Source organism: Neomonachus schauinslandi, chromosome 1 (assembly GCF_002201575.2).
Source record: "Neomonachus schauinslandi chromosome 1, ASM220157v2, whole genome shotgun sequence".
NCBI classification, from domain to species: Eukaryota; Metazoa; Chordata; class Mammalia; order Carnivora; family Phocidae; genus Neomonachus; species Neomonachus schauinslandi.
Window position 1 is genome coordinate 212,728,191 of NC_058403.1, and position 21,399 is coordinate 212,749,589.

The 21,399-nt window shown below is 59.2% G+C and overlaps 1 protein-coding gene across 2 annotated transcripts; it reads right to left on the reverse strand.

The window, feature by feature from the left end:
* Positions 1 to 823: 823 nt before the first annotated feature.
* THOP1 (thimet oligopeptidase 1) lies at positions 824 to 20,019 on the reverse strand. Of its 2 annotated transcripts, none has more exons than XM_021704973.1 (13): positions 19,896 to 20,019; positions 17,085 to 17,297; positions 14,395 to 14,543; positions 13,246 to 13,353; positions 10,228 to 10,330; positions 7,665 to 7,825; positions 6,775 to 6,910; positions 5,957 to 6,323; positions 5,430 to 5,631; positions 2,905 to 3,091; positions 2,600 to 2,728; positions 1,730 to 1,866; positions 824 to 1,305 (listed from the first exon to the last, which is right to left on the reverse strand). In XM_021704973.1, exons 1-13 carry the CDS (start codon positions 19,909 to 19,911, stop codon positions 1,150 to 1,152), a joined length of 2,064 nt encoding a protein of 687 aa, XP_021560648.1. In that variant the 5' UTR covers positions 19,912 to 20,019; the 3' UTR covers positions 824 to 1,149. The 2 variants fall into 2 exon arrangements, with proteins under 2 accessions (XP_021560648.1, XP_021560647.1); XM_021704972.1 differs by having other exon boundaries at positions 831 to 1,308.
* Between the last annotated feature and the right edge of the window lie 1,380 nt (positions 20,020 to 21,399).

Sequence of the window (21,399 nt, forward strand, 5' to 3'; positions counted from 1 at the left end):
GGGGGATGACGGACTGGTAGGGACAATTCCAGGGCAGGTGGCAGAGCTCCCAAAGAGCTCAAAGACCAGGGAAGACAGAACACACGGGACAGCCCAGACCAAAGGAAGTGGTGCTGCTCAAGAACCCCTTCCGAATTTCCACAACCAAAAAGTATCACCTAAGGCATTTTGAAGAATTATCAGAGGACCCAGGAAGGCCGCCTGTCCCCATGGCCCAGACTTGGCTGCGTTGCTACCAGCCAGAGGGAGCTGAGCCAAGAGGACCACACGTGCCTTAGTCTTCAAGGTCACACGGTCCAGAAAGGTCCCAGCCTGGCGTCCAGCAGCTGCGCCCATTAATCAAACCGTCAAATCACAAATCCCTAGGCCTGGCCAAGGGGCCGGGACAGGAGCTGTGCCCAGTGGGGGGGCTCCAGGGCCCCAGGGCGGGCGTGGCCTCCCAGCTTCCTGGAAGAGCTGAGCCTGGTCCACGTGGGCCGGGGCCGCACAGGGAGGGGGGAGGTCGGCGGGAAACAGACCCCTCCTGGTGAGCGGTAGTGGCACGCCGGTTCCGCAATTCCCATCGGCACCCCCACCCCTGCACACAGTCTGACAGCTCAGCCGGCTCCCAGAGACCCCAACCCGTCACAATCCAGAACGCGCCAGCCTTCGACCGCCCCATGTCCCTGGCCTGAGGGCTGATGGCCAAGCACATCCGGGGGTGACGGGCTCACCGGCACGTCACCCCCATGTGACAACGGATAGTCCGCTGGTCTGCGGTAGAAGCACAAGAGTCAGAGACCAGGCCAACAGTCTCTTCCTTCATTTTTTTTTTTTTTTTTAATGGCTGCATTTCAAAGAACCACCATCTTTTCACTCAGAAAACTTCCCAAGAAGGGGATGGATTAGTGCAACAAATCGGCGGGCCTGACGGGACAGTTTCCCAGGCATCTCGAGGATAAGACCCCACCAGCCCAGGCCGACCACCGAGGAGACTGGACAGGAGGAATGAATGGGGAGGACGAACACCCCCTCTCCTCACCCTGCCCCCACCCCCCACCCTGAGCTGCAGGCCACCCCGTTTCCCGACTGGGGGCTAAGGCAACAGGGCGGCAGGAGCTAGGGTGGGGCTGGGGTGGGCTGGCCCGGGGCCGGCAGGGCTCTGGTGCGTCAGCAGGCTGCTGGCTCGCTGCGGTCCACCTGCAGCCCTTTGCTCAGGAGGAAGGCGTCCTGCTTGGGGTCTCGGCCCAGGAAGAGCTTCAGCATGACGCTGGCGTCCTGGGAACCCCCGGGCCTCAGGATGCAGCTTCTGTAGTCCATGCCAACCTGCTGGGAATGGGGTGGGGGTGATCAGTCCTCGAGCATCCCCTCCCGGCCACAAGTGGGCTCGTGGGTGCCTGCATCAGCATCAGAGAGAACATGCACGCGCAAGCACACGAGTGTTATTCACAAGCATGTGCACGAGCACGTGCGTGCAGAACCCCACCCATTCACAACACCGCGAGGCCCTTCACGTCACAGAGGCTGAAGCCCCAGCCGAGCCCACGGCACAGGCGGCTGAGCTTCTGCGGTGACAGAACACAGGTCTGGAGAGCTGGCTGAGCCCCAGCCCCAGGAGGACCCAGCGAAGACCAGCAGGTGTCCCCGCTCCCCTCCCCTGGTCCCGGGCAGCAGGGAGCAGTGCCGAAAGGTCACTTGCTCCCTCCGCAGGCGGGTGCCCCCTCCCACTGAGTGGCTGGCCTGCCCTCACCTTGCCGTTGAGGATGCCCTCCTGCTTGAAGCGTGTGTGGAACATGTCCATGGAGTACACCTCGCTCCACAGGTAGCCGTAGTACTGGGCATCATAGCCACCTGCCAGGTGGCCGAAGGTCGCAGGCATGTTGGTCCCTGGGACAGACGTGGCACGGCTCTCACTGCGGCCCCCCATCCCCCAGCCCCCTCAGTGCCCGCTGCCGGGAGAAGGGAGCCTCAAATCAGCCCCATCAGAGGTGACCCACACACCCAGGAGGAGAGGAACGGGCCCCACAAGAAAGTGGTAGCTGGACAACTTGGCTCAGCTACCTGCTGACGCTGAAGAGTTCACACAAAAGGATAAATCAAGGCACGCCCATACGGTGGAAAGCACGCCCTGGTTAAACTTTTGAAGGGATTTTTAAGTGCTTGTAGAATAAAGCAACGCCATACCCCCTACGCTGAAATCCCGATTTTCACACGTGTTCACCCAGCACTTTCAAGAACGCCCAAGGACAGGCATCACAACCTGATCTCCTCTCTGCCTCCAGGGTAGGACATCCCTGCTCTTTGCGGCACCTCCCAGGCCTATTCCAGAGCAGGGTGCGGGAGGGCACCGCTGAGGGAGTTCGGGGGCTGGCGGGGAGGGAAGCGGCATACAGCCTGAGCGGAAGGAGGGACGGCAAGAAGGGATGGAGCTGCTCACACCCACCAGCTGCCAGCCACACGCTGGAGCCCACAGGCCCAGGAACACCAAGCGGCAAGGGGGCCAGAGGCCGTCTGCTTCCTCCCGGGCCTCAGCCACCACCTAGAGACTGGCCTGACTCCCTCCACACGTCACTAGATCCTTCTGCCTCCGGGAACGGCTGGGACCCTTGCAAGCGGCTACCTGGCGTGGCTGGGACCCCAAGGATCTCCTGGCAGAGGCGGGCGTACTCCTCCGCTGGGTCTGCAGCCGTCTGGGTGTGCAGGGCCTGATCCACCTTGGCCAGTACGATCTGGCGCAGGTTGAAGAGACCTGACGGGCGGATGGAGACAGGGAAGCCGGCTCTGTACTCCCTCACAAGAAGGCACGCGCCTGGCCTCCCCCGCGCCCCCAACCTCGGGGCCAAGGCCTCCCGGAGGCCCCGGGCAGGAGGGCGGCCCCGGGTAGGAGGGAGGGAGGGCGGGCCCTGGGCGGCCCCCAGTGGGCACCTGTGTTGGCCTGCCGAGACTTGATGAGCTTCTCAAGCAGCTCCTGGGGGATGGCGCTGCCCGTCTTGTAGTGCTGGGACATCCTGAGCAGCGGCTCCTTCTCCCACACCCAGTTCTCCAGCATCTGAGAAGGTGCCTCCACGAAGTCCCGCTCCACGTGCGTCCCGCTAAACATGGCAAACTCCGCCTGTGGGGGCGGGCAGGGCTGCAGGGAGGTCTGGACCCTGCCGGGCCAGCTGCCAGCTGCCGGCCTTGCCGGGGCACGGGATACGCTCTGCTCTCCTCACAGGCACAGGCTGCGCGAGCCCCAGGGCCTGGGACGGGGGGCAGCGGAGGCTCCTGGGCGCTGCTAACAGCCTTCTCAGCCCAGGACACACGGAGGCGGGGAGCACGCCCATCCCCGGCTGGCCACCTGGGTTCCCTTCCTCATCCACAAAGCCAACGCTCTCAAAAAAGCCCTAGACCCCAAAGGCGCGGGCCTGGAAGCCACAGGATGTGGATGGTGGTGCTGGAGGCACCTTGTGCTTTCTCCACTGTTAGCTCAGCCGTTCTCCTGAAGCCGTGTAGAGCTCAGCTCTGGGGGCCACCCGGGCACGTCCCTTCAAGGCCCGGAGGGGGGCAGAACGGGAGAGGACGAATGTTGGGCCTCGTTACGCACAGGCCTTATCTGTGACTTCGCCTACTTGCTAAAATTCCCAACCCAAGACCAACACCTGTGGCGCTTCGTGGTCCTTTAACGCTCCGCCTCTGAGCTTCAGCTCTGTGAACAAGTGTCCTTTCATGCTCTGTTGAGAGCCCCCCCCCCCCCCGTTTTTATGTTTTTGTAAGCGATTGGGCTGTTTAGACGGATCCCAACAGGGGCGCCTGGGCGGCTCAGGCGGTGAAGCGTCTGCCTTCGGCTCAGGTCATGATCTCGGGGTCCTGGGATCGAGCCCCACATCAGGCTCCCTGCTCGGTGGGAAGCCTGCTTCTCCCCCTCCCACTCCCCCTGCTTGTGCTCACTTTCACTCTGTCTCTCAAATAAATAAATAAAATCTTTAAAAACAAATAAAATGGATCCCAACTGCCACGCTGAAGTGGTTTCCGGCTTTCCTGAGGGCAAGAAGGCCGTGATGTGCAGGGACAGCCCGCGGTCAGATGCGTGAGCTACAGCGTGGTCGGCTGGGAGCTCAGTGTGACAGACCAGCAGCACCTACCGGAGGTGTCTGTAAACAGAAACATGCACGACCCGAGGGACCCAACCCTGTGTTCCCACGGGAGCCCTGCTTCGGTATCTGCGAACTGTGCTTGCGGCGACTTTACAGAACTGCCAACAGTGAGCACGTGTCTCTGCAAAGACCTGAAGGAAATGAGGGAGCCATGGGAGTCACTGGCAAAAGAACGTTCCAGATCCGGGACATACCCCGTGGGCATGCAGCGCGGAGGCAGGCAGAGGCGAGGGGAGTGTGGACAGGGCAAGGCGGCCAGGGCACACAGGCCCCAGGACTGCAGACGCCGCCCTGCCCTGAGGAGCGCTGAGCGCCGTCACCCTGAGACGACACTTATCGCACAGTGGACGATAGACAGACACAAAGAGCTAAAACCCAGACTTCTAGAAAAGGAAAATTAGAAGAAAATGATCTCTTCAACAAGACACAAAAAGTGAAAACCATGAAATAAAAAAGGCAGTGCACTGAACACCAAAGTCAAACCCTCTGCTCAAAACACACTTCTCAGCGCATCCCACGCACAGGCATGTTACTCAGCCAAAAACAAGGGTGAGGCGCCCACACGCGCGGCCCAGGGGTCGGACCCCGAGCCCACGACGCTCAGGGAGGGAACCGGACACAGAAGCCACACAGGGTGTGAGTCCACGTGGGTGACACGTCCAGAATGGGCTCATCCGCGGACGGGAAGGGGGCTCGGGGGGGCCGGGGGGGGACAACTACAAGGGATGAAGGCTCTTTCTGGTGACGGAAATGTTTCAAAACGTTTGGGTATGGGCGCCTGGGTGGCTCAGTCGGTTGAGCGACTGCCTTCGGCTCGGGTCATGATCCTGGAGTCCCGGGATCGAGTCCCGCATCGGGATCCCCGCTCGGCGGGGGGTCTGCTTCTCCCTCTGACCCTCCCCCTCTCTTGCTCTCTGTCTCTCATTCTCTCTCTCGCAAATAAATAAAATCTTAAAAAAAAATTCTGGGTAGCAGTGATGGCTACGTGACTTGGTAAACTAACGATCACTGAAACATTCAGCTTAAAACGAGTTAGGGTGGCCCTAACCCAATGACCAGCAACCTTATGGGAGAAGAGAAGGACACAGACACACACAGAGGGACAATGGTGTGAGGGCGTGAGGAGACAGCGGCTGCGGGCACCACTGACCCTGACTGCAGACCCCCAGCCCCGCTGAGACACATTTCTATCCAGTGAGCCAGCCGTCTGCAGGGCTCGGTGGTGACCCAGGGAGCAGGGCGCCGTCCAGGGAGGCGGCTGCCTCCAGACGCACCAACCGCCAGCACCGCCCCCGTCCCCGAGGCCCCTGCACCCACCTGAGAGCAGAGCTGATGCATCACGTGCCCGAACTCGTGGAAGTAGGTCTCCACCTCGTCATGCTGCAGCAGGGACGGGGCGTCTGGGGTAGGCTTGGTGAAGTTGGCCACCATGGCCGCGATGGCGATCTGGCGGGTCCCGTCGTGCCGCAGGCAGCCTGGCTGCAAGCCGAAGCAGGCCGCGTGCCCGTACTTCCCTTCCCTGGGGACGGAGGCAGGGTCGGGCCCAGCCAGGGATCTGCGGCACACACCGCCTGGCCCACAGGGCTCCTGACCCCCCGGAGCCCCTAACCGACCCATCTGCCAGCCCAGGCACCTGCACAGAGCAGCTCAAACCTGCTCCTCGGCAGCCGGGGGCCTGCCCCACACTCCGTCCCACGGCTCAGGCGGAACCTCCTGGGCACCCCCCTCCCTGGGCAGTGAGCACTCCGGGCCCCTCACCCGGCCCTGCACCGCGGCAGCCCCACAACCCGTTCCACAGACGGGAACGCTGAGGTGCAAGGAAGGGTCTCCGGGCTCACCCGCACCTTGGGTAGAGGTCCAGGTAGAACTTGCCAATGACCTTCCCTGAGGCCGAGTCCCTCACGGAGTACAGCTTCACGTCCTCATGCCACACGGTGGCGCTCTCCTCCAGGTCGAAGGTCAGCCCCAGCAGCTCCTGGTAGATGCTGAGCAAGCCCCTGGTGACCACCTGCATGGGGAAGTACTCCTTGAGCAGGTTCTGGTCCACGCTGTAGCGGGTCTCCTCCACCTGGTTCATGTAGTAGCGCATGTCCCAGGCGTTGATGCGCCCGTCAAAGTCCAGGCTCCGCTTCTCGCACTCGGCCTTCTTCAGCTCCAGGATCACGGCCCGCTCCTGCTCCCCCAGGGGCTTCAGCTTCTGGGCCAGCTCATCTGGGGAGGGCAGAGGAGGCGGCTAGGCTACCCTGCGGCGGCTCCCCCGCCAGCCCCGGTCCGCAGCACGATGGCGCCAGCATCCCACCTGCAAGGCCAGACTGCCGGCACAAGCCAGACAGACATCGCCCTGCAGCAGGTGGGGGTGCGGGCAGGGGCCCCTCGGTCTCCTTCCACGAGCAGGAAAGGATGGCCAGAGTGGGGATGCTTGCCCAGAGCTCACACCAGGATGCAGCAGCGCAGGGGCAGACGCAGGCTCACCCCAGAGCCCTACGCTTGGCCATCAGGTTCGAGCCCCTTGAGGCTGAACAGGGGTCAGGGAGGTGTTAGGATTCCCACTGTAGGGTGGACAGAATGTGGCTCTCGGAGGCCTCACCACATTGCAGGCAAGAATAACCTGAACCCCACTCCTGGAACCCACGGCGGGAGGCTGGGGGAGGCAAAGGGTTACCTAGGAAAGTGGCCACCACCTGGCTGCTCTTAGCCATGTTCATCTCCAGGACGTAGTCGGCATGCGTGCTGAATCCCAGCAGTCTGGACTTCTGGGCCCGGAGGGTCACCAGCTCTCTGAGGATCGCACAATTCTCCTGGAACCGACCAACGACCAGCTCTGTGGGCGCCAGGCCCACCACCTCCCACTTGGGTCCCGTGGCCAGCACAGTTCTGGAATGCCAGGACCCAGCCAGCTGCATCTCGTCCCCACCCCCCCTTCCCATGGCCTAGGTTTCCATGGCTGCCCTGTGGTCCTGCCATAACACATGCATCTATTAATCCTCAGGTCCCTTCTGGATCCAGAAAGGGTGTGACCGTGAAGGGTTTGAAGGCCGTGAGTGGAGAGCAATGTGGGGCCAGGTGAGCCACAGGGGGCACTGTGCACGGGGAGCTCACCCCCGTCTGCTGGAGACACTGAACAGGAGAAGCGAGGCCACACTGCGGCGTGGACACAAACACAAGCGTCTGTGTGGGAATGGATGTCTGTGCGCTGAAGACACGCCCCAGGCCGCAGTTAGAGGGCCCAGGCCACCACACAAGACACAGAAAAGGGGAGGGCGCGTCTGCAGACCCCAGCTCAAGCCCCAGCAACGCCACTGGAGAGAGAGAGAGGGGATGACCGAAGCTAAGGCGCGGGAGCAGCGGATGGTCACACAGACACGGAACTGGCTTGGGGAAGGGTTAAGACCCTGAGCTGTGGCCCCGGGCCCAGAGCCAGAGCCAGCCCCGGCATGGAAGTCTGGGAGGGGCAGGCTGAGCTCGCCCGGGGCTTGCCGACCCCCGAGCCCGGCCCAGGAGGCACCAGGCAGACAGGACAGGCCCCGCGACTTCCAGGCATTGCCCTCCCACCTGCTTGCAGCGACAGTTAAAGGCCTCCTCCACCTTCCTCCTGGTCTCAGGCACGTGGCATTTCTTCAGGAGGGGAAAATAATGTGGGTACTTGAGGGTGACTTTCAACTTGTCATCCCCAGCCTTCTCCAGCGAGCTCAAAAAGTCCTCCGGGAGGCCTCCTGCGGGAACAAAGCCACGCCTGCCACAGGCCCGAGAAGCTGCCAGGCCCGTGCAGCTGGGGCTGGAAGCATGCGTGCTCCCAGCACGTAGGACTGGGAGCCTACGGGGAACAGGGCGCCGGGCACGGCCTCCCCACTCTGCCCTGAGCCCCTCTGGGAAGACGGAGTGCTGCTGCCCTTCCCACCAGGGCTCCCAGGGAGGAAAAGCTCCCCTCGGCTCAACCCCGACACAGGGGGCTTCCGGGAACTGCAGTCTCTTCCCTCGTCCCTCCCCCAACAGCGACACCAGGGGTGGAGAGATGCCACCCTCGCCCTCCTGATGGGCCGAACTTCTGCAAAGGCCCCCACCCGGCTCCCTGCGCCGAACTGTCCTCCTAAGACAGAGATCCGGGTGCATCACCTCAGACTGAAAACCTCCAGGGGCCACCACAGCCCCGGCTCCGACCTGGCCCACAGCTCCTTCCAAGGCCAGCTCACCCGGGGCCCTCCGGACAGGTGAGAAGGGATGCTGGGCGGCAGGGTGGGCAGTGCTCGCTGCGTGCACGGGCGTGTGCACGTGTGCGCGTGTGCAGATGCCCGTTTCCTAACTCTGGGACAGGGCCTGGGAACGACAGGCCCACAGCAGCAACGGGCACGCCCGGTACCCACATCGCGGTTTCTAAACAGCCGCCCAGGCCAGGGTGGGGACAAAAGGAGCCTGGAACCCAAGTCTCAAAGAAAGTGCTCACAGAGTAACAGGGACACTTCAAGCTGCAGAGGCTCTTGAAGTGGAACTGGGACAATCTGAGCATCAAAACAGGGACAGCAGAGACCACAACCCCGGGAGTAACGGGGCCTCTGTCCACACCGCCACTGCAGATAAATCCACTATTGGGGGGAGGTGCTGACTCGAGAGACCAGCACACAAACGCACAGCAACGACGGGGTCAGAAGACCATTAGCGGGAGCTTCACCCAGCAGCACACGGGAGGGGCTGCAGCCCAGGGAGACACCCGGCAGAGGAGCGCCTTCCCCGAGCAGCGGAGACTCAGGGGGAAGGGGACAGAGTGAGAGACATGCTGTCCGAGACCCTGTAAAGGAACACCAACTCTCCCTTTGGCAAGCAGAAGGAAATCAACACGCGCCACACCCTTGCTCAGCAGGACCCACAGGCCGGCCGCCCAGGCCGTCCTGGCCGCGGTCACCGCCTCTGCCCTCTGAGCCCCGCTCTGCTCCACAGGAGGCCCCTTGAGCTAGACAAATGGGCCGAAAAGCCGGCCCATGCGAGGGTGTGGGCAAGCAAATTTGTCAGCCGAATTCGAGACCCGGATCCTCCTCTGGCCAGGAAACACAGCGGGCGCGTGTCCTTACACGGGGAGCCACGTGGGGGGACGTGCCGCCTGAGGCCCAGGCACGGAAGGGACCGAACCAGAACAAAGGGCAGCAGAGGGCAGCACTGACCGACCTGCAAGCCCCTGCTTGGGAAGGCCCGCCGCTGTGGGCCCCTTTGCAAGCCAGCTGCCCTCGGGGGCCTCCAGGTGCGGGGCGGGGCGGGGGAGCTCTGGCCACGAGGCCCGGCACGGCCAGCCCCCAGGCAGCAGCAAAACCGGGGCCTGGGCTTTTCAAAAGCGTCCACGTCAGGAGAGATGACAACACTTGTGTGAACGGCTGAGGGGCGGCTCATCGGAAAAGGAGCCTAAAGAGCCAGGAAAACTCCATGTGACGGGTGCTCCGTGAGCGGACGCGACGGCGGAGAGGATACAAGGACTGTCCCCGGGCCGGCGGCGCAGGGGGACACGGGTTGTGTTCTCCACGATGCGGCCGTTCCGAGTGCGAGGTGCACTCCTGGGGAAGGCTCACAGGCCTACACACGACTCTCCCACAGCGGGCGGAACATATGTGTGGCAGTGTCCACGGAAAGGACAGAAGGTGCACCGTCAGCTTGGGGACGCCGAGGGCACAGGGCTTCCCACGATACGGTCCTTACAACTTTCCCCACAGTGTCAAGTTTTTTTTAAATGAAACAGTTGGGGCAAGAGAAGCAAAGACTACAAATTAAAAAAGACACCTCGGCCCCAACCTTTCGTAATTCCCACCTACAGCCAGGTGTGGGAAAAAGAACCAGCTGGGATTGAGTCTATCTGATCCTCTTACAAGATTCAAACGAGAAAAGCAGCAGGTGGGGGCGTGGGCCTCAAAGGGGAAATCCTGGCTAACTCAGCGGCCTGACCCAGCGCTTCGGGCACTGCTCGAGGAAGGATCTAGAAAGTGCTGACTGCTCCAAGGGAAGAAAGCCCCTCGCCCAGGGCGGTGGGACACAGACGTCCCCGCACTTCGGAAGCCTGCGGGTAGTGGCCACGGCCTGCAAGGGTCCTGAGGCCGCGAATCAGCCCCCCGCCCCCACTTGCATCCCCCGCCAGTACCCAGCTCCTCTCGCGTGAGTGGCAGGAAGGTCGTGTCCTCGTTCAGGTTCTTGTTGAAGTCGATGCACAGAAGACTCAGCTTCTTCTTAATGCTCTTGATTTTCTGGAGGGAGGAGCACAGCTGTGAGTGGAGTGCTTCCACCAGGGCTGGGGGCCCCCTCCCTACGGGCAGGAGAGACAAGGGAGGCGAGAAGAGGGACGGAAAAGACACAGACATCAGGTTCTAACACTGCTGTGCATGGCGCCAACGGAACACAGACACGGGCTTCCATACTGAGCGGCCTTGGAGACCCTGGGGACCTCGGCTAGCGTCCCCATCGGTTACGTGTCCCCAGCCAAGAGCATTCTGGACCCTACTACCTTCAGAGTCCGCAGCCTAGGCTTTCGGACATTTTGACAGAGCAGCAGGGCTAAGCCTCAACGTGGAAACTTCTGAGGGGGGCGAGGCGCGGCGCAGGAGGGGGTGCCATGGGGCCACAATGTGGGCCCACCGCCACCTCCGGGGGGCCTGGAGCCGAGCCCAGCCCTGGGCCTGACGACAGAGGCTCTGCGCTAGCAGGACAGGGGGGCGGGGCAGGGCAAGTGTGCCTGACAGCTTTGCGGGCAACGCGGGGCTCCTTGGGCGAGACCCTGGCTCAGAACCAGCCCACACAGGCGCACTGGGCCTCGCTGGCCCCAGCCCTCACTTGCTCATCTCACCGAAGCCGAGCCACTTACAGTTCTGAGATGCGGCAGGGAAACAGCACGTGCCTTCGCAGAACGAGACAACGCTCCGGGGCCCCCACCCAGCCCCCTGCCCCGGCTCCACATGGTGCTCCGTGTCCTTTCCGGCAAGGTGGCCCCCAAGTCACCGTCTGTGCGGCCCCCCCATGCACACACGCCGGCCTTTCAACAACGTGATGGAGCTGTAAGAACTGTGGGGCACCTGGCCAGCTCAGTCAGGGGAGCACGTGACTCGATCTCAGGGTCGTAGGTTCAAGCCCCACGTTGGGTGTGGAGCCTACTTTATAAAAAATGAAAACGGCAGCTCTGCTGCCGTCGCTCTAGCCGAGCATAGCACCTGCACCTGCTGGAGCGGAGGCGCCGCACTGGGCTCTGGGTCCCACAGTCCCGCGATGGAATCGGACTCCAGTCCCACTGGCACTGGTTTTCTTGTTTTTGTTTTTAAGTTTCTTATTTTTACGGGGGCACCTGGGTGGCTCAGTTGGTTGAGTGTCTGACTCTTGGTTTCAGCTCAGGTCATGATCTCAGGGTCCTGGGATCAAGCCCCATGCAGGGCTCCATGCTCAGCGGGGAGTCTGCCTGAGATTCTCTGCGCCTCCCTGGCTCATGCGCACGCCAACTCTCTCTCCCAAAAAAACATATTAATTAAAAAAAGAAACGTATTAAAAAAAAAAAGATTTTTCTTTTTAAGCGACCTCCACACCCAACGTGGGGCTGAACTCATGACCCCAAGAGCAAGAGTCGCACACTCTACCGACTGAGCCAGCCGGGCGCCCCTCACCGGCACTGGTGTTAACAAACATGCCTCAGCCCTTGGAGTCCTGGTTTCTTCAACCACAAGCTAGAGGTGCTGGCGTCCGTTCTAAGTGACAAGAGGGACAGTCGCTGAGCTCTGGGCACGGACCTAGTGTCGGCATTAACTGTGTCTTTCCTGTCTTGGTGCTTTCCCATCTGGGGGTCTCGCTGACCGGGAGGGGTGGCCAGTTCCTGGGGATGGTAAACAGCTCACCCTTAAGGGCACCTGTTATGTGCCAACGAGCCAGTCCAGAGCCCACAGCCCAGCCATCTCCTTTACGTGGCTGCCTGGCAGAGAAAACGGGGAGGGAATGGGGGGAACAAAGATCCTCAGTGATTAACCACAGGACAGGGGGCAGGCACGGCCCTGCTCGCCCGCTGATCCAGGCCAGAACGCAGGAGATGCCATCTGTGAGGCTGGGACTTACGATAAGCAATGTGTATTTGGTCTTCGTCCCCATTCCCGGCACACAGCTCCTAAAACCCTTGGAATTTCTTCTGTGGTAACAAGAAACTGCAACAGCCCGAGTGACAGAGGAGTGGGGCCCATCGTGTTGCTTACCACCAGCCCCTTTCAACCACAGTCGAATGCATATTAACGAGATGACTTTTGGAAAGCCCCTGAGGATGGGGGCTGGTGGCACCCCCTGCTACCCTGGGAGGGGAGAGGGGCCGGAGGCTGCAGGTTCAATCAATCACCAGTAGTTTAATCAGTCATGCGTACACAATGAGGCCCCCATAGAACTCCTAAAGGACGGGGTTCAGAGAGCTTCCGGCATGGTGCACACAGAAGGGGGCAGAGCTCCGTGCCTCTCCCCCAGACCTTGCCCATAGAACTCCTAAAGGATGGGGTTCAGAGAGCTTCCGGCGTGGTGCACACGGAGGGGGGCAGAGCTCCGTGCCTACCCCCCAGACCTTGCCGTTCCAGGTTATACCCTTTACGGTAAGTCAGCAGTAGTAAGCAAGCTTTTCCTGAGTTCTGTGAGCGGCTCTAGTAAATGACTTGAGCGTGAGGAAAAGGTGGTGGGAACCTCTGACCCAGACTGGTCAGTCAGAAGGCGAGAGAACCACTTGGATCACACCGCCTCCAGGTAAGTGTGTTCGAGTCTGACTGTAGGACACCTGCTGGTGTCACAGAGTGGTGAGTGATGCGGGAACCCCCACACGTGTGGTGTCAGAGGGAAGCCATGCCGTTGTAGCGGGTATGGAGAACAGAGGCCCCCAGCCACAGTGAGCTCTTCCTTAACGCCACCGCACTGAAGTCACGGAGGGGACCGATGAGGTGTGCCCCCTGCACCGCGCCCTCTCTGTGGCTGAGGGAGCGCACACCATAACCCTGGAGAATCCAGAGCAGGTGGGTGCAAAGGCAGACCTACTCCAGACAGACCTCCCTCCCCAGAACGGAGGCAGCAGAGAGGTGGGCACCCAGCCATAGGCTGGGCTCTCTGACGCCACGCGCAAGCAGGGGGGCCCACCCCAGCCCCGACAGCTGGTACTCACTTGCTGAGTGTCCTCGGGCAGGTGCAGCCCATTCCTCCTGCCCAGCTTGATCAGTCGCTCCAGGTACCGCAGGGCCTCTGGCCTCAGTGAGTCCTTCTGAACTTTCTCCTAGAGCAAGACAACCACAGTTCTGTATGAGGGAAAGCGGAGGCGCCGCCAGGTGCTGGTGAGGCGGCAGGAGACCGAGGCACACGCGCAAACCTCACTGCAGGGAACGTGAGACGGTGCGGCCGCCGGGGAGACCAGTTACGACCACCGTCCGACTCGGCAAGGGCACTCCTGGGCGTCCGCCCCAGACACATGAAGATTTACGTTCACACAAAACCTGTCCGCGAGCGCGCGCTTCCTGGGAACAACCCAAACTAAAGCCGGCCCGGGGCACCTCCCACAGGTGAATGGTTAAATGGGAAGGAGAATGGTGGGTGGCCTCAAGGTCATCATCCTGGTGGTGGTAGTGACTGGTTTCGCAAAGCGTTACGCTGGGGGAAATGGGGCAAAGGATAGACAGGTGCTCTCTGAATTCTTTCTCACGACTGCACACACACCTACAAAAGTCTCAAAGCTACAACTAAATACAGAAAATGCTGCTGGTGCTTCCACAGGCCGCCCGCCCAGGCCTGCACCAGAGCACGCTGGTGGGCTCTCCTGACCGAGGAGACGCAAGCGCTAAGGTAACAGACAGGAGCGCCACTGTCCACCTCCACGGCTCACTCCCACACCAGCGGCCAAGACCCAGGAGGCAGGGCACCAGCCCTACGGAGCACCCCTCGAGGTCAGGAAAACGAAACCATGTGGTGGGTGCAGGAAAGGCTTACAAAGTCCTACGCGTTTTAGGCTCTATTGTTTGCGTTCCTCTGCATTTATCTCTGTCATTCTCTCATGTTTCTTTACTGCGGTAAAACAAAACACAAAACTCACCACCTCAGCCGTTCTTAAACGCATGGTTCAGTGGCCCTAAGTGCACGTGCCCTGCCATGCAGTGGTCCCCACCGGCCACCCCCAGGGCCCCTCAGCTCCCCACCTTCCAAAGTCTGAGGAACAGAATGATCAAGTCTAAAGAGATTCTGATCCAGTAGTGCCCATCTGGACGCCAGTCTGTACCCCCCGGTGTCTACCTCCAACATGCCTGGTACCTCGCTGCATCCTCACCTGCAGCCAGACAATCCTCTGGTACACATCCTGCCTCATGCTCATCTCCACATCAAACTCAGACAGCTTTTTGTCCGCCTCTGTGCTGGCCATCCGAATGTCCTTAGATGGAGAAACGTGCTGCGGGAAGTCAAGGATATTCCTCTGAACTGAAACGGGGGGAGAACGGGACAGGTGTGAAAATAGGCCCCAGGTAGAAACTGGCACATACCAACCTCACCCCGCCAGGCACGTAGCTCATCCACATCTGCCGATCTGTTCAGTGAACGTTCTCCACACTGGGCCCTGGGCTGGGTGCCGGAAGGAAGAAAGGGGCATGGTTGGTCATCCATGTCCTCGGGGATCTCATAGTCCAATGGAAACAGACTCAACTCCCAAACTCCAAGGAAAGAAGGACCGTAACAGAGAAGTGTGACAAGATCTAGAGAGGCTAAAATAACTCGATTCCAGAAAAAGAGCCACGGCTGCTGATGGCAGCATTTTAAATTCATAAACAATTTTCTAACTTACAAAGCACACTCGCATTTCGTTAAACAGAGGAAGCATGGGTGGTTGTGAGAATGTAAGCTTTAACAATCACCGCCTGACCGGACAACATACCACTAGGTGCCTACATGCAATCACACAAAAATCACATGTGTTCACAGCAACAGGACCGTGAATAACCCAAGTGGACATGACCCAAATGTCCACTGACAGGTGGGCGGACAAACTCAACGTGTCCCCCACACACCAGCATGTCAGTTGGCTGTGAACAGAAGCGAGGCGCCCACGCACGCTGCCCCGGGGACGGACCCCGAGCCCACGACACTCAGGGAGGGAACCAGACACAGAAGGCCACACGGGGTGTGAGTCTATGTGGGTGACACGTCCAGAACAGGCTCATCCACAGACAGGAAGGGGGCTCGTGGGGGCCAGGGCATGGGGGGGTGGGTTGGAGATGGGGAGTGACTGCTGATGGGGACAGGATTTCCCTTTGGGGTGATGGAATGTTCTAGAATTAGAACATGGTGATGGATTACTCTGAATATAAAAACCACTGAAATGTATGCTTTGAGCAAATTCTATGATATGTAAATCAGATCTCCACGGAGCATTTAGTTTTAAAAAGCATACACTCTGCATTGGAAAGACCTGTATTCAAATCACAGCTTGGTTGCTCCCGTGGCCCCAGGGCAGACCTGCTGCCGGATGCCCAAGAGAGGACAGTGAAAAGGACAGAAATAGCATCCGTCTGTCTGGGATTTACAGGCTCACAAGCGCCTGTGACTGCACCAAGTGTGACAACAAAATCGCGCAGAGTGTGGGATGTTTGCAAGCAGCCCGTGAGAGCAGAGGGGGCCCGGGAAGGGGCTGCCGAGGGGAGTTAATCTGTGATCACAGAGAAGCCCAAAATCTACCAAAGCAGGGGGTGTGTGAAGCCCCGAGACAGGAGAGTGTGAGCAAGTGCAAGCAGCCACATGGCCAGGCACTCACACCTCTGAGGAAGGTCAGAGAGGGGCGAACCTCACCGAAAGCAACATCAAGGACTCTAGCCTTTGTCCGGAGGGCAGTGGAAAGACACTGAGGGGCTGGCGGGGGGGAATGCCATGATTCAATTTTAGTTTCCTTTAAAACTCCTTGGGGGGTGGGAGCCTGGGGGGGGGGGGGGCTCAGTTGGTTAATCGTCTGCCTTCGGCTCAGGTCATGATCTTGGGGTCCTGAGATCGAGTCCCACATCAGGGTCCCTGCTCCTCCCTCTGCCTCTGCCCCTCTTCCGTCATGCACACATGCACACGTGTGCCCTCTCTTCCTCTCAAACACATAAAATCTTTAAAAATAAAATAAAATTCCTTGGGCTACTGTGGGGAGACAGAAAAAAAGGCTGTAGGAGTGAAGTTGGTGTCTGGCAGGGCTATGCCCAATAGGCAGGAATTAGCATCACGCAATTGCCAAGAGCCTCTCTAGAAAGAGATGAGGGGGGAAGACTGAGGCGCACCCACCTGAAGGCAGCACAGAAACCCACGGCATCTAGCAAACGCGGCACAGGGAGGCTTCGTGAGAACCCCCCAGCAGAGATTCTCAAAGGTTCCCAGAAAAAGGACTTTTGCTAGAGATCCAGGAGCAAGGGTTTCCTCAGCTCAGAGTTCTCTGCTGCAAGACCCGTCTTGGTCTTTTGTCCCCACACCATCAACCTCTACAGAGTGGACTCAGGCAAGCAGCTCTGCATCTATTTGAGCACCTCGTCCCTCACAAAGGGAGCAAACAGACCCCAAGGAGAGAAGGATCCAGTTGGGTGGTGATGAGGACACCTAATGGCATCAAGCTACCAAAGTGCAGGGGGAAGAAGAAAAGCAAAGGGGGCCAAGTTCAGTTGCTCAGAGAGAAGGAGCAAGGAGTGGCTGCGGTTTTGAGGCTGGCACGGGAGCTGGCTCCTAGAGAGGAGTGCTGTTAGACAGGCTGTCCTGCTCTGGACCCTCAGATGACGCAGCCCGTGAGAACTAAGTCCGCCAGGCTGTGCAGCAGGGCACACAGGGGAACCAGCGGCCCTCCGGGCTGCCTCTTGCCAAGCAGATGCCTTTACCCCCAGGCAGCTCCTATATCCATCACCATCCCCCTGGGGAGGAGGAGGCCTCACCCACGGCCAGGGTCCAGGAGCTCCAAGGCCTGAGCACTTCTGCCTCCCTGCCTGGATCCTGACCCGGATTTACCTGTGTAGGACACCTCCACATCAGCCAGCGCCTTGAGGGTACTCTCATAGGACACGTCTTCAAACTTCTGGGAGCCCACCTGGTCATATACACGCTTAGTTTGCTCAATGAGCTCCACAGTGAGCTCCCCTATTTGCTGGGCGCTCAGGTCCCATCTTAGGTAGTTCACCACGGAGCACGGGGCCGCTGTGTCCAGGGCATCTCCTGCACAGGCTGGACAGAGAAGACAGAGCCCCACACTGAATGTGTCTGCTTCAAGGACAGAAGTAGGATTAGACTAAGTAGGGGTTGGAGGGCAAGGACAGGAGCATGGTTTCCCCATGCAGGTAGGCAAGGCCCAAGGGCACCCCACAATGACCCAGCCCCAACATCGGCAGTGCTGGGGTGGATATTTGGTATACACCTCCATCTGAGTTAACTTACTCGATTAAAGGGCGCTACCCCTGACGTCCCTTGATGTAATGTGACATTTACACTGTATTGCTTTCCTAAAATAGGGAAAATTCCTTATTGCTAAAACGTCCCTACACCCAAGACTTTTTGGATAAGAGACCGTGGTCTATAAAAACATCTGTCGCTTAAACTGCTGTGCAGTGTTCGGGGTAAAGATGTTTTACTTTCATTCCCTCACTGATTCGCAGTTCTGAACTCTGGGTTCTATGTGGCCCCCATTGTACAGATGGAGGTCCGGAGATTTAGAGAATTCAAGTCTCACACCAGCAAGTGGCGGAGGTGGGATTCAAACCTGTGCAGTCTGACCTGGCTCCAACCCTGTGAGCCAGTGTATCCTGTGCACCGCCCACCTTTGTAAATATCTGATTGTCAGATCTTCCTGCCCCCTTTCCAGGGCTCCACCCCGCTTCAACCCTTACTGGAGTTTATACCAGGGATTAGCAAAACACACCCTGTTTTTGTACAGCCCACAGGGTCAAAATGATGTTGCACGAGACTAAGTGACTCACCAAGCCTAAACTAGCAAGCCCTTTGCAGACTGATTTGCTGACCCCTGGTCTACACCATCCACACTCTATTGGGTCTTGCTTAGCAGGTCTGGCCGGCTGGTCTGTGCCTAGCCACACCCGCTTTCTTCAAGGTATCTCCCAAGCCTTCCCACAGGCTGTCCCCTCTGCCCTGAGCCCCAATCCTACCAATCCTCTGTTCCATGCTCCTTCCTCAGACATCCCAATGGCATCCCTGCGGCACCTGTGTGTCTCAAATGGCCACACCTGCCCCAAATTACTTCAATTAATGAACACAGGCTTGTGTGACCCCCCAGTAGAGTATGGAATGCAGAATAAGTAGAAGCTGCTCCAGGAAACACCCACTTGTGCCCCATTTTCCCCTCTGGCATGGCAGGGAGTTGACCAGGGCCACAGTAGTCCTGGACTACCCGCCTTTTTGTGAATACTGAAGAGGGACGGGATCTTTGCAGGGTACTGCCGGCTGGGACCCGTGTTTGGCGTCTCTAGGGCAGGGTGTTTTTTTTAACGACATTATCAACATCTGTGGCTGGGTTGCTCTCTGGGGTGGGGGTCCACCCTGGGCACTGTAGGGTATGAACAGCACCCCTGGGGCCCCAGCCACTCAATGCCAGGAGCACCCCCAGTCATGACAACCACAGATGTCCCCAGACACTGCCCAGTGTCCCCTGGCGTGCCGCAATCACCCCAGCTGAGGACCACTGACATACACTAAGTGGGAAAAAGAAAGGCTCTTGAGCCAGGGCAGGCCGGATATTCTGGCCAACTGACTGCCACGAGCTTGGGGAAAATCGTTCCGCTTGCAGAGCATTGCGGACTTCAGAACTGCAGAAGAAAGATGCGGGTCTGTGTTACATCGGGTGGCAAACAAGGGCTCCGGAAGCTCGGACAAGGTAGGAGATGCGTGTACGCTGAGAACTGTCAGCAAAATCTCCCGCAGGAGCTAGGACCTGAAAACTGGAGCGGACGCATTCATCCTGTGTAGTTCAGCTTGCCACTACATGCTCTGTCCCAGTAACATCCCTGCCCTCCTGAGGCCTGAATAACCCTAATTATGATTATCATTAATGCAATTATCATCACAGTCGGCTGGAGAAAGAACCTGGGGGGGGGGTGGGGAGAGACCAGCAAGAGAAAACTCCGGAGGCACCACACAGCAGCCTGGGCAATTTTCTAAATACAGGACGCACACCCCATCGCTCCCATAACGAAAACCCTTTCAGGACGCCCCTCTGCCCTTAGAATAAAAGGGACTCCCAGCTGCGTTCTCCCCGAAATGACTTGTTGCTACCCAAACGCGCTCCGCGTGCACCTGCCTCCTCGCCTTCGCCCTCGCAGTTCCCGCCACCTGGGGAGGCGCTCCCGCAGGTCAGGGCAGCACAGCTGCTTCTCCCGCGCTGGGTCGGGGCTGATAGGCCACCTCCTCCGAGAAGCCCCTCAGGGACCGCCCTCTCGAGAGGAGCGCCGTCAGCCCCACCACCGACCACTCCCTAAAGCCCTGGCTCGCTTCTCTGCCGGCTGTCTCGGGCTGTGGGACCCCGCCGAGAACTCACGGTCTCCCCCGGAGTCCGCCCCCAGGGCCCGACCGGTGCTCAGCGGAAGCCACACGCACGGAGTTGGCTGAATGAGTGAAGCGCTGGAAAAGCTGGTTCATTCATTCGGCCGCCGAGGGGGCGGGGTCCCGGGTTCGCCGACCCATCCCCCCCAGGCTCCAGCCCCTCGAGGGTCACTGGGCTCCGCTCCTAGGCCCGAGTCGCGACCCCGGGAGGCGCGAGGATGGAGGGGACGCCCGGGTCCGGGCAGCGGGGCCGCTCCGAGGAGCAGCCGGTACCTGCGGGGGGCTTCATGGCGGGCGGGTGTGCACCGGCGGCCCCTCCCTCCACCTGGTCCGCGTCGCGGTGCCTCAGCTGCCGCGGCCGGCTGCCTCCGTCCGCTCACGGTCCGCAGCAGCCGGGACTGAGGTGCCCGCCGCCCGCGCGCCCGCTGAATGCTGGGAGGGCGCGTGCGCCGAAGGACAGGGCGCACGCGCGCCCCAGCTCCGCCCACACCGCGAGGCGGTGCTTTGGAAGGCTGACGCCCTCTACGCACGCGCTAGAACCCTCCCTGTCCGTCATTGGCTCTGGCGGCGAGGGGGGCGGAACCTTCGGGGAGGCCCGGGAGGGACGTTTCCATGGAAACCACACACAGCTGGCGCCCAGAATCCTGTGTACTTGCGGGTCTTTCTGCCTGGATTTCTCTGCCTGGGCTTCTAGCTCTCGTATTAATTTGTGCTTGCCCCCTTTCTACTTTTATAACTGTATTGCGCTAATTTTGCAGGTTTTCTCCCGCACCTGAGGGCGTCACGTTAGTAACCCCTTACCGTCCAGATCTCAGGCGCTTTTTGTAGATTTTCCCAACCAGCATCCTACCCAACTTCTAGCATCGAACGAATATAGGCAGGACACGTATATCAGCAGAATCCGGTGAATCAATTAAATGAAAGGCAGTTTTTTAAAAAATCGAGAAAGCTTCAATAAATGAATCCGGGACTTCAAACAACAGGTGTTTTTAAACGGTGCAGTATCCTACCCTGTAACTATCGTAAGTCCATTAAAACAAACAAAATCTTGAAGTAAGGGGCCCAGGAAAATTTACTAGAGCCAAAATGGCCAAAAAACCACCCACTCCCCTTATTTCTGCAAAAGAAATTAAAGAACACCAGGCTTTAAACATGCATGCGTTTAAATAGGATAAAAGTGAATTAGGAGAACCCTTCTTGCAACTTCAACACTAACGGTGATCAGTTGTGAGTCATCCTAGGGAACTTCCTCATCACTCACCCTCTATTAAGCCCACCAAGCTTTATCCTACTTAATCTTCATTTTCGCCGTTTTCCGTACCTGGAGTTTTTTCCCTTATCCTCCAAATCCACCTCGACAAGGTGGATCTTCCCTAACCATCCCGGCCCACCTGCCTCCCCAATCATAGTCCCGGCACGCCATTTTTTCTTTATAGAGCTTGCCATCAGGTGAAAAGGGTTCGTCTACGTCCTAGTGTACTAGTTTGTAGTTCGTCGACCCCGGTACAAGGTAATGGGAGCGAACACTTTCCTGGTTTTTACAGTTGGTTTGCAGTAAATACTTGTTCGCTATTAAGCACTTGCTCTAAACATACATGTTTGCGTTCCTTTACGTCTTGTGCGTTGACTGAATGAAAGAATGCGTTTGTGGGTGGATGGCTGGGTAAGTGTAAAAGATTGCGGGTAACAGTCGCTCCCATTCACAGAGCGCCTGTGCGGCTCCGGGCGCCGGATACCCGGACACAGCAACACCACGTGGCCGGCTCGGTGCCATGTG

Excerpts from the sequence above, each read along its gene's own strand:
- THOP1 (XM_021704972.1), bottom strand. Across the intron at positions 14,544-17,084 it reads TGTGGAGGTGTCCTACACAG|TTCAGAGGAATATCCTTGAC; the intron begins GTAAATCCGGGT and ends CCCCCGTTTCAG. Across the intron at positions 6,911-7,664 it reads TTAACTGTCGCTGCAAGCAG|GAGAATTGTGCGATCCTCAG; the intron begins GTGGGAGGGCAA and ends GGTCGGTTCCAG.